The sequence below is a fragment of the Nicotiana attenuata genome, unplaced genomic scaffold, assembly GCF_001879085.1.
Source record: "Nicotiana attenuata strain UT unplaced genomic scaffold, NIATTr2, whole genome shotgun sequence".
Lineage (NCBI taxonomy): Eukaryota > Viridiplantae > Streptophyta > Magnoliopsida > Solanales > Solanaceae > Nicotiana > Nicotiana attenuata.
This window is the reverse complement of record NW_017672796.1, coordinates 113,497-125,760: the sequence shown is the minus strand read 5'-3', so window position 1 is coordinate 125,760 and position 12,264 is coordinate 113,497. Positions and strand designations below refer to the sequence as shown.

The window sequence follows — 12,264 nt, the reverse complement described above, 5'->3', positions numbered from 1 at the left end:
GGGGTCAGCGCGGACCGCGCAAACAGGACTGCGGCCGCATTGGCTCTTGAACTCCTGGTTTCTGCTTCTCTAAAGTTGAGGACCACGGACCGCATAAAAATGCAGCGCGGCCGCGGTGGAAGTTGGCGCGACCGCACAGAAATGAGCGCGGGCCGCATTGCCTGAAAATTGGCAAAAATTATAGCTTTCTGAATCTCTGCTCCGCGGACCGCGTAAAAGTGTAGCGCGGCCGCGGAGCCTGACCGCGGACCGCGAGAATAACGATATCGCAAAAATTATAGAAGCTCGTAAAAGAAGCGTACCTCCTCGTATACTCGCGGGTTAGAGAGTGAGTGTGAAATTTGGTTTTATTTTCACCTGAATTTTTACTCTTTAGCACTTGCTTATTTATCTTGCAGCCTAATCATCAATATTATGCACGTGATGGTCACGTGATTATTTTCTTGTGGCCACGTGTTATGTTGTCAGCTTTAGCCGAATGGTCTAAACTGGGCCATGGATTGATATATTGGGCCACTGAATACCTCATCTTCTATTAGGCCGGCCCATGCAAATACAGTATCTTACCACTAAGCCCGTTTGGAGTTGCTGGAGAGTAGAGATTCTTGGAGTATTATCAGTTTTAGCCCGCGCCAAAAATTATTTATATTTGGTAGTCAAAAAAGTAGATAAAATTTATATATTATTTGTATATAACATACAATATATATATATATATATATATATATATATATATATATATATATATATATATACACACATATATTTGTGTTTGCAAACCGGCCGTGGCGTTCTACTTTGACAATTCGACGATTGCTTTTTCTTATTTTCTCCAAATAATTATTTCTGCTATATTGCTATTGATTGAACCGATGGTCAAAAAAGAAATGACATTCACCTTACTTAATTAATGACGTAACTTTGCAATTCACTTTTCTTTTCTTTTCTTCTTTTCTTTTTTCCTTTTCTGGCTGAATTCATTTGGACCGTGATAAAAGATGAGAGGACCGCCCGACCCATGATCGGACTGTTCTCTGTCTGCCACTTAAATTCTCTGCAATTTTCTGCTAGAGTTTCAATATAATATACTGAAAATCCATACGCAGGAGATTCATAATCTCGTATATTATATTAGAACTTTTTGTGTGATAGAGTTCCTACATAATATGCTAAAAGTTTATATGTAGGAGCTCCATAATTTTGCATATTATGCTGGAACTTTTCGTATTTCAGCAAATTTCATAAAGCACTATCTTTTTGTGGTAATTAGTTATCTATAGATACCATTTGCTATATTACAGATTGTAGATACGTTTTCTGTTGTTATAGGATGTATTAGATGTATTTAAGCTACTGTATTCATGAATACGGTAGCAAAAATAGGCGTGAATCAGGGAAGTCCAGCTAATCAGTTGTTGTATTCGAGTGTATTCGACTGTATTCATAGCGTGAAACATGGGATTACAGCTGGACGGATTATTGTATTCAACTGTATTCACGGCGTGAAATAGGGGATTACACTGTTTTTAAACGGAAAGTGAATCAATTAACATAATAGACTCCTAATATAACTCAACAAACTCAATTATAACACACAAATTTTGTATTTTCAGTTATAAAAAAGATTCTCAACCGAAAAATGCCCCAAAAACATAGCAATCTTCAGAGAAATTATATAATACATCTGAATATATAAATTATATTAATTAAAAAAACATATGAATACATTCATGGCATATAGCAAGAGAGTGAATACAATGAAATACATATAATACAGCAGGATACATTGAAATACAATGAAAAAAAAGACAATGAATACAATGAAATGCATATAATACAGCGGATACATTGAAATACAATGGAAAAAAAGACAGTGAATACAATGAAATACATGGAATACAGCGAGATACATTGAATAACAATGAAAAAAAGACAATGAATACAATGAAATACATGAAAATACAGCGTGATATGTTGAAAATATATTAAAATATATTAACAGAAAATCAAGTTGCTCAGCCCCAAACTCCGTCGTCTTTGTTTAAGAACAAACCCTAATGTCCGGCGAATCCGCCGTTGAGCAGAAACCCTGAATCTCACTGTTCCCACGCATCCTGTACAGTAGCCGAGCAAAAATCATGGCAAGACGTAGAAAGCGCTCAATCCAGGAATGTGCAAAAGCCTAATTCTGAAGGCGGTTATAGAAAGCGCTCTTGTTTTACTATTTTTGTCTTTCCTGCAGATACGCTCAGCACTTTTGTGGGTATTAATCAGAGTCTTATTCATCACTTAATCACAATCCAGTTGGAAGCGAAGTGATCAAACACAAAGCAGTTTCAAGAAGATGTGTATTTTTCCCAAATATATATTACTCCAATTGTTATCATCCCTTCACTATCGCTATGAAAACACAGAGAAATACGAGAAGAGAAAGAGCCAAAAGCACTGTTTGTGACTATGGTAGGTGAGAGGAATTTTGAGATTGAGCATCGTGTTTTTAGGGAATGGGGAAGAGAGTGGCATGTATCAAAGTAGAGAGAGAAAGAACGTGGAGTGAGATGTTTATGTGAAATACGGTAATTATGTGAGAGAAAAATCTGAAAAAGGAGAGAGAAAAATAAATAAAAATAGCGTATTTAGTGGCTTAGGGGTAGGAGGTAACCAAAATTAGATATTTTGCTATAAACATTAAAAGGTATCTATAGAATATAATTTTTTAAAATGGTATTTATTTAAAATAAATAAAGTGCTAACCTTTACTATATGAAGTAAAAATTCCATTTTTTATTGACTTTACAAACCTTGGCTATTTTTTTATTATCAGTCCAAAAACAGCTAGCATGTGCTATTTTCACCAATTTCACATGTATCACCATGACACTATGATTTGGCTTGTAATACTTGGTAAAGCCTTTCAAATGATGGGCTTAGATTGGACTGATAAAATCCATAGCCCGCATGAGTTGGATTATGTTGAGTTGGCCAGTCCACTTTGAGAGCTCTAAGTAACGGAACATACAACTTACTCCCTCCGTTTCAATTTGGATGAGTTAGTTTGACTCGGCAAAGAAGTTTAAGAAAAAATTGAAGACTTTTGAAACTTATGATCTTAAAAGCTTAAGGGGTAAAAGCTTTGTGGGGCCATGACATTTGTGTGGTTATAAAAACTTCTCATTAAGAGTAAAATAGATAAAATAAAGAGCTAAAAGTTAAATTATTTCTAATTATAGAAATATGTCATTCTTTTTTGAACGGACTAATAAAGAAAGTGTGTCATCTAAATTGAAACAGAGGAAGTATACAAAATGAGACAGCTCGCAAAAAATTCACAAGAACAAGCAAAATGGCTTTTATATAGAAGCGGGTAGTTCCCGTTCAAAAGGATTTTATCTAGCAAACCAAAGGAGGCATGACTGTAGTTATATATGAAGCCACAGGATTAAGGACCTTGTGGTTCCACTAATTAAGAAGTAGTATTCAATAATTTGAGGTCAGGTTTGAGTGGTTGATTTTTTCCAACTTCCACATCGACCCTTCAAAGGTAGTACCTCGATTGCTGACGAAGCATTTGATGTAGACGATAGAACAAGAAGGTGGGAATCAATTATATCAGTTATGATAACGATAATATCCAAAAACCAGTTTGCGCGCAACTTGACTATTCATCAGATATCATCTTGCACGCAACTCAACGATTGATATCCTCACCAACACATATACTAGATAACTCTGCACCTCAACAACCTTCAAAACACACGTTTACCTACAGGTGCGTTTGTGTGTTGTCTAAACTTTAGACTACATTCACCTTCTACTGACTCGTATAACATCTTTTCAGTTTCATCTTATCTTAGATTTTGGTCATGCCCTTATCTCCTATGTGCAGATATTGCAAGAAGATGGTATCTTTTCTACTACCACTTTGTCAGTATCTTCAATGAAACCTCTAGTTCATCCAAATTACTGCTAGGTTTTCCCTCCTAGCAATCATTTTAGAAGAGACTAGTGAGGTTTCTGCAAGCTCAAGTAGCAGAAGCAAGCTAAATCTCCATTTAAAATGTAACCAATAAGCATGTCTCCGAGTCAGGGACTCCCCGACTATTCCAAGATTTTTCATATATTAGTACTTGTCTTTGAATCAATATCACATCTCCAACCAGGCCAACTTTCTGCATAGCAGAATGCCAATACTTGGCCCAATGTCAGTTGGAATATCTATCACTCAATCTGGTTTCCGCACAGTAGCTGGTGCATGGCTCGAATTGCATGCATAATATGGTATTGGCTGCATCGGTTTATCGTTGCTCAGTTCCTTCAGGAGTCAGACCTACAAGGAAAAGACAGAAAACCAATATCTTTAACTCATCCGTTGCTTTCTCCACACGAACTTATCAACAACTCAGAACAGAACTTCTATAGCGGAACATATTAAGATATGATTCTGACATTCAGATCCAACAAGACTCCAAAGCACCTTTTCAAGATATAAAAGCTCAGCGAAGAACATCCTCTTTCAGTCCTGCCATTCTCTTAAACTATCTTCATTATGTAATACTCATACTCAACAAGTTGATACCAGTATTCAGCTAAAAGTACTTGCACACAACTTTATTCAACAATTGAGTCATTCACAGAACTACAGTTTCACATCTCCACAAACTTTTATATGTGCTGCCAGGTTTAGGATATCATGCAGAGAACAAGAACCCCTGCTTCTTTATATATAGGCTGAAGAGGTAAAGCATTCTTTAGCATAATAGCACCTCCTCCAATAAAAGAGGGAAAAAATGTACTTCACTACCTCAATATTCACAGTCGCAACACTCTAAACAAAAATTAAAAGAAAACAAAGCAGGAGAACGAAATTTTTTGACTCAAAGTCAAAATGTCAACAACTTGAATACTTCAAAACAAGAGTGCCTACAAGCTACGAGAGTACTGACAACTATGCCGTTAACCCCTAAATGAATCTTATTAAGATCGACCCGACAAATAGAACTATAACTAACCCAACCAAACTACATAACATTATGATTATCATATATTAACAGGAAACATATCATGAGAATGCACCCCACTAAACTGCATGGATTGGACTGTGGCTAGAGTTCATGCCTGAGCTACCAGATGAAGGATTAGCATGGAAAGCCGACTGCCTGGAGGAGCCCTCGACCAGTTTTAGTGAGAGAGAAGATGGCTTGGCATCACCAATGGATTCACCTAAACTTAGCTTTGACATACCAACCAGCTCATCAACATTAATTGGACTCTTTGAATGAACAGCTGTTGGCTTAAGAACTTCATGGGTCTCTGCTTTTGCCGCCTCTGCAGTGTAACCTGGCCAACATGGATAAGGCATCGGGAAAAATGGGGCGACATAAGCAGGATATACTAGTGGATGAGGATATTGTGAACTTTCTGGTTTAAGAATGGAAAGTTCCCCATCGTTGGAGTTGGCAGAAGCTGCTGAACCCATTGATTCACATTCTTCATCCACAGAAGGAGTAGGAGGCAATGGATTGTTGCTTTGCATCTCGCCTTGTGGAGGATCGTCTGCGAGGAAATCCCTTGATACCATTGGAGTGTCGCCCGACTATGGTAATTAACAGAAAAGAAAAAGAAAAAAGAACATTAAAAGTAAATACATTGAAACCAAGTGTGGAGAAAAGATTGTACATTACAATCAAAATCCAAGATGAGGTAAGAAAGTGTCCAAGTGCCAAAAAAACATCACAAGTTCAATCAAAAGGTAGGCATGTGCATCTTTGACATAACAGATGATAGCAATACGGAACAGCACCAGACATCTAGTTGATGAAGTTTGCAAGATAACGATGATAATAGAGAATCATTATTCTGTCCTAGATCAACGATAATAAGAGTAGAACGAAAGACAACATCTTTTATCAAAGATAACAAGTTTACAATTTCATAGTGATAATTAGGTTCATATAACTTAATGAGGGGCACATTAAAATCATCCATAAGTGAGATTTCACTTACCTCATCAGCAACAATATCAAACAGGCTAGAGCGTCTTTTTCTCCTTGACATATTACTTTGCCTAATGAAATATTTCTGGGCGTGGCTTGCTACCTGCGTAGGCGTTCTAGAAATAACATAGTTACGAGCAATTCCACGCCAATCACCTTTACCAAGTTTTTGCAAACCAAGTAGAAACATCCTATGCTCCTCCTCAGTCCAGGGAACCCCTGTAATTAAGTTTTAAGTTATTTCAAGAACCAATAAAACCTATTGCAATATAAATCCGTCAAAAGCAATATGAGCAGTTTTCTCAACTCCGGCACTTCGGAAAAAACATAATCACCATAAAGAAGAGAGAAATTCCTTTAATTTGAAAATCTGAGCAGTTTTCTCAACTCCGGCACTTCGGGAAAAACATAATCACCATAAAGAAGAGAGAAATTCCATTAATTTGAAAATCAACTATTGCCACAATGAGAAGTGCATCTGTAAAGGATGAAGAGTTTCAACATATCATTGAAACAACAGCAGCTGACAGTAAATTAGAGTTTCAAGCAACTCATACAAAAGTTCATGCTTATGCTATGCCTGGTAACTGAGTAAAGAGGAATATGATACACAAATACCTTGATTCACAAAAAAGGAACTAAGAAAATCCCAAATCATAAAGCTGCCAAAGGTTTGCAATAAATTTCCGTGCCAATGAAGTGATCCGGGAAAAAAAAGAAGCAGAATAAACATACATACTTGTTTACACATTCCATTTTGATTGAAAAAAAAGTATGACAGCAAATTGGATAGAGAAAACCATTAATCTTTGCCAAACTGAAAGCTCCCAATATCTTTTGTTTTTCTCTTACACATCAAAACTATAAACTTGAAACACATGTTCATAGTATCTTATTTCTGCACATTCATTTACAATAACAAATAGTACGAAAAATTGCAGCTTGTTTAGATAAAATACCAAATATCTCACCTTATTATTTAAATTGGATACTTAAAGCACAATTCATAAATCTCAGATTTGTACACATTTAACACAACCAAGAACCAAAAAAAGCAAACACAATTCCTAAACCGTTACCTTATCAAAAGAAAAAACACAATCCTAAGACCCAAAAAGAGAAAATTTATCAAAAATGAAAAAAAAAAATCAAACCTTTTTTCCTTTCACGGCTAGAGGAAGAACCAGCAACAAAGTCTTCAGAAGCATAACCATCAGCAGAACCACCAACAGCAGGGTGATCAGGTGTATCACCAGGTGAGTCATGAACGGCACCGTTTAATGGACCACTGCTACTAGCAAAATGGGTCAAGTTACCCATACTAGCACTTTTTCGGATCAACCCATCAGTCAATCGGACCCCAAATAACTTCACACCTCTATTTGGACAAGTCCTTGAGTTATGTCCATTAGTACTGCAATGTGAACACCGACGGGTCATGGCTGAAAAAACCCGAATTCCAATCAAATCCCAGATATAACCCGATCCAATCAAATCCTAAAACAAGATCCAAATCCGAATGGGTCTTTTTACATGATCCAAGAAAAGAACAACAAGAAAAAGAGATAATTTTTGGGTGATAGTATATGATTGAAGTGTTTTAATTTTTGTTTTTTGCTAGAATCGAAGCTATGTGGATACAGATATAGATATAGTGAGAGAAAGTTGTGTGTGTTTTGAGGAAGAAAATGTTTATAGAGAGAGAAAGGATGATGGACACGACAATATAAAAAAAATTTAGGTTTAAGGTAGAGATAAGAAAGGAAACAACTTGGTATAGCTGAGCCTGAGGTGGCAATGTGGTAATTATGTGAGGTAGGTGGCTTCATTTTTGGGTAATATAAAAGATTTTTGTAGATTTAGATAATGTACTTTAATATTTATTCCGTCTAATGGAGACACATGTTGGAAAAGTTAGTATTGCTATTTTTGGATTAAATCTAGATATTCTGATTTATTTTAAGACTTTTTTTAAATAAATTTTCAGATCTCACTTGTAGAAATATATTGAATATATTATTGTTGTTCTGAATAAAGTCCTCTAATATTAAGTTTCTCCCCAAAATCATATGTCTGATTCTAACATATGATCCTGATTTGAATTTGTGATCTCTTGGAAATTGAGTTGTCCTATGGGGCTTTTTTTGGAACCCAAGAAAATCCATAGCCGTTATAGCTCCCTTTGAGTGAGTGTTCTATACGCACTGGGTAAACCCTTCACTGTGTAATAGCTTGCAAACCACACAAAAGATGTAAATCTTACTAGGCAAGCCCTGTGTGACAGACTCGACCAGAAGGCGTTGAGGTCATGATCATCTGTATGGATGACCGCCCTCCAAACCAACTGGGTCATCCCGAAGGGACCCTATTGGGATTTTTCAATAATGTGTTTATTAACCAAATCTTTAGATGTTAGATTTGGATTATGAAATGTAATCAGGTTGTTTAAGTAAGATTATTAAATATTAATTCTGTAATAATTATATTTATTTGTGGAATTTGTGGATTAGTTTTAACAGGTATTTTCACACCATGGTCAAAAATTATTGTGAATATAAAATTTATTTATTCCAGAAAACAAAAAAATTGAGGTAATAAAACTAAAACAGACCAAAGGAATGTGCTTGGTATATTGCCAAAATGTTGCGCAAAATGGGAGAAATGACTTGATTGAATATTAGGCGCAAGTAACTTGTTTAAAAATATTTTAATTCATAAGTAATTCATATCACTTGTTTCGACTAGTACAATAACTTTGTTGATGACCTACAATACTCAGAACCAGCACCAAATATTATCCTTCAGAAAATGATTTAGCAAATAATTTTATAATGCAAATATATTTCATGAAATAGGCTATATCACATGCACCCAAACAATGAGTTTACAATCTCAATTTTGTTAGCATCTATCAGTAGCGATCCAAGATTTTAAAGTCGTGGGTGCTCACTGATAAAAATTCTAAAAGAAAAGGAAAAAAGAGTTTAGTTATGGGTGCTCACTCAATATTTATCCAAATATTTTTATAATTACCTATACAAATTTACTAAATTTTGTCAAAGATAATGGGTGCTTGAGCACCCAAAACTAGCATGTAGATCCGCCACTGGCATCTATACTCTACCTCATAAACAGTACCTTCAAATTTTCTAAAGTTAGGCTGACAAATATTCATTTTGGGAAATTCCAAGATATAATTATGAAATTGATTCCCTTAGAATAATTGTGGTTGATAATTATATGTGCCGTATTTTAAGTAAATATTCTTTCGTTCACAACATGTCCAAGTAAGAGAAAAAGAAGTCAGATTGAATACCAAAATTCCCTACCCCCATTAGAAATTCACAAGACCCAAAACAACAAATAATGCAAAAACGTGTGGAAAATAAAGTTTAAGTTTGATTTTTTTTTTTTTCTTTTCTGTCAAGGCAAAGAATTAGAATACTAGTAGGTCAAACACGTCTAAAAAGAAGTAGCTGAGAATTGATCAATAATGACAGCCAAAGTTTGTGGAAATTACGTTTGAGACTTTAGTCCAAAGGGAAATTTGTTTGCTTTTACTACTAGAGCTAAAAGACAAAACCAACAAATAAAAACAAATCTGATATCTTTATCTACAGTCTCTTTAATTAATTAATGAGACTGTGGATTTTATTGTGCATGTAGATATCTCTATACAATAATGATTAAGAACAAGGATGTCCCTCAATAATAGAGAGACAATTTGATTTGTTTGAGATATTGAGCCCCAAAATACCTTAGATCCCTTATATTGTTGGTACACCAACAATGGTGCATCACGTGATTGTTCATGGGGTTTTCCAGAATTGTTTTCTATTTATATATTCATTCATTAATCCTATTAATATAGGTTCGTGTCGAATACAACGACAATAAATTCAGTGAAATCTCATAAGTAGGGTCTGAGAAGGATAATGCGTAAGCAGACTTTATTCATATCCTAAGAAGCTAAAGAATTTATTTTCGATAGTCCCTCGGCTCAACAGAGATTCATGTCAAATAAATTTAATGGTAAAGCATTCTCTATTAAAAGATTTTTCTTGTTATTTTTAAGTTCTTTTTTTTTTTTTTTTGAAAAGTCAGACATTTTTCTTCTTTTTTAAGGTTCTCAAAACAGTTCCAAACAACAACAAAAAATTAAGCAACTATATTTTTCGCTTGTTGTTAACATTGCAATAGTTTAAAAGCTTTAAACTGAAAATTAGTTAAAATGAAACTTTAGATGAATTCCAAAGGTATAAGTCTCAACTCTCTAGTTAACTGGTCTTAAATTAATACACGAACGAACAAAGCAACATTTTAATTTATTTACATTCATTGTATAAAGAATTATTAAACTATCATTACAATTTAAAACTATATTTTCTAGATAATAATATCAAGTTTATTATAAAAAAATTACGTGCTATTGAAGTAAATTTTACCTAATGCTACAAAAAATTCTCGGTCAGAATTCAAAAGAAAAATAGAAGAAGACGAATAGTTTTGACTTATCCATACCTAATCCATAACTCTAAAAGACTCCAGATAAAATGGAATGGGATAATGGGAGACCATTTTTAGCCGAAAAGAGGAATATGTTTTACCCTTTGTGTTCAGTCAGATGAGTAGGCACGTAACTACTATTGCGAGGTACACTATAGTATGGTTAAAAAGGGGGTTACAACTATTTGGTACTCGAAATTTACTAATTCGATTAGTTCATAATTTATATTTGTGCTTTGTGTCGTATCATATTTCAATGAGGATGTTGAGATAAATGTGTGATCATACCAAGAAGGACATGATAAGAAATAAAGTTATTAGGGACAAGGTAGGAGTGATATCTATGGAGGACAAGTTGCGAGAGTCGAGGTTGAGATGGTTCGGGCATGTATAGAGGAGAGACATAGAAGCTCCGGCCAGGAGGTGTGAGAGGTTGTTCATTACGTGTCTGAGGAAGGGAAGGGGTAGGCCTAAGAAGTATTGGGGAGAGGTAGTTAGGCAAGACATGTCATTGCTCCTGCTTACTGAGGATATAACCCACGATAGAAAGGCGTGGAGGTCGAGGATGTTGGTTGTAGGTTAACAAATAGTAGTGTGTTCTGCCTGGGCTTACCAGTAGTACTAGGATTATTTTTGTGTTATCTTATTCACGATTCCTTACAATTACATGCTGTGTCATTCGCACCTGTTACCTTAATATACTGTTGTTACTAATGTTTGCTACTTGTTGCCTTGTCTCCACTGTTCCTTGAGCGAAGAGTCTATCGAAAACAACCTCTCTATCTTTATAAGTTACGGGTAAGGTCTACGTACATACTACCCTCCCCAGACACATTTATGGGAGTACACTAGGTTCGTTGTGGTTGTTGTTGTTTGTGCTTTGTATCGTAGATTTTTCCATTTCGAGGGCTCGAAAAGAAAATCTCTTACATACAAGAATCTCCAATCCAAGCTTCTTATGTCAATCCAGGACAATACAAGTTGTATACGCTATTTTTTATAATTATAAACATGCTTTCGAGAAGAAATTTGGCAGTTTATCGATTAATTAACCCCAAAAGTAAAAAATGATGGTTCGAGGTAGGGGTGCTTATCGGACGGATCGGGCAGATAATTACGCTTAATGGTTCGGCGTAACGTTTATCGGATTATAAATATAGTAATCCGCTAGCCCTCCAATAAGACAACGGGCGGATTGGTATCGGATTAATAATTATTGGGCGGTTATCGGGCGGCTTATCGGCTAAACCAAATAGAAAAATGTTCTAACAATCATCCAATCAATACCAAACAGTTTCAAATCAATACCAAATTTTTAATACCATCTAAGATCTAACCAAACGGTATTTTTTAATTGTAGAGTCTTCAAGACTACTCATACTATCATACACGTATTAACCAAATTTTTAATACAATCAAGACTACTCATACAGGCATACACGTATTAATCATAAAGATTTTGATTTTTCGACTTCTCAGTTCTCGATTCAAGAAAGAGACAAGACTGGCGACTTCTCTTTCTCTAATGGCTGCAGACAATTGAGAATTAGAAAATACAAATTAGGGATTTAGCCTTTTAGGGTTTCAATAGTACTTTATATACATAGAGGTAAAAGCGTTAATATAAAAATTCTTAATGGGTTAACGGTTTACCCAATAAGAAAGTTGAGTAATCCGTCCCCAAACGGTTAAGCCGTTTATTATAAAATCTCAGTCCGTTCACCATCCATTACCCCGATAATCCGATACCAATAAGCCAATAAGC

The 12,264-nt window shown here is 35.2% G+C and overlaps 1 protein-coding gene across 2 annotated transcripts; it reads right to left on the bottom strand.

The window, feature by feature from the left end:
- Window positions 1-3,325: 3,325 nt before the first annotated feature.
- Window positions 3,326-7,738, bottom strand: LOC109214541 (transcription factor MYB1R1). Of its 2 annotated transcripts, XM_019378476.1 has the most exons (4): window positions 7,148-7,738; window positions 6,004-6,212; window positions 5,116-5,593; window positions 3,326-4,327 (listed from the first exon to the last, which is right to left on the bottom strand). In XM_019378476.1, exons 1-4 carry the CDS (start codon window positions 7,431-7,433, stop codon window positions 4,296-4,298), a joined length of 1,005 nt encoding a protein of 334 aa, XP_019234021.1. In that variant the 5' UTR covers window positions 7,434-7,738; the 3' UTR covers window positions 3,326-4,295. The 2 variants fall into 2 exon arrangements, with proteins under 2 accessions (XP_019234021.1, XP_019234020.1); XM_019378475.1 differs by lacking the exon at window positions 3,326-4,327 and having other exon boundaries at window positions 4,730-5,593.
- Between the last annotated feature and the right edge of the window lie 4,526 nt (window positions 7,739-12,264).

Bases quoted from the DNA above. Each gene is read 5' to 3' on its own strand.
- LOC109214541 (XM_019378475.1), bottom strand. From the start codon at position 7,433: ATGACCCGTCGGTGTTCACATTGCAGTACTAATGGACATAACTCAAGG. The intron at 6,213-7,147 runs GTTTGATTTTTT...ACTTAATTACAG, and splicing joins TAGCCGTGAAAGGAAAAAAG to GGGTTCCCTGGACTGAGGAG. The intron at 5,594-6,003 runs GTAAGTGAAATC...TAATTACCATAG, and splicing joins TTGATATTGTTGCTGATGAG to TCGGGCGACACTCCAATGGT.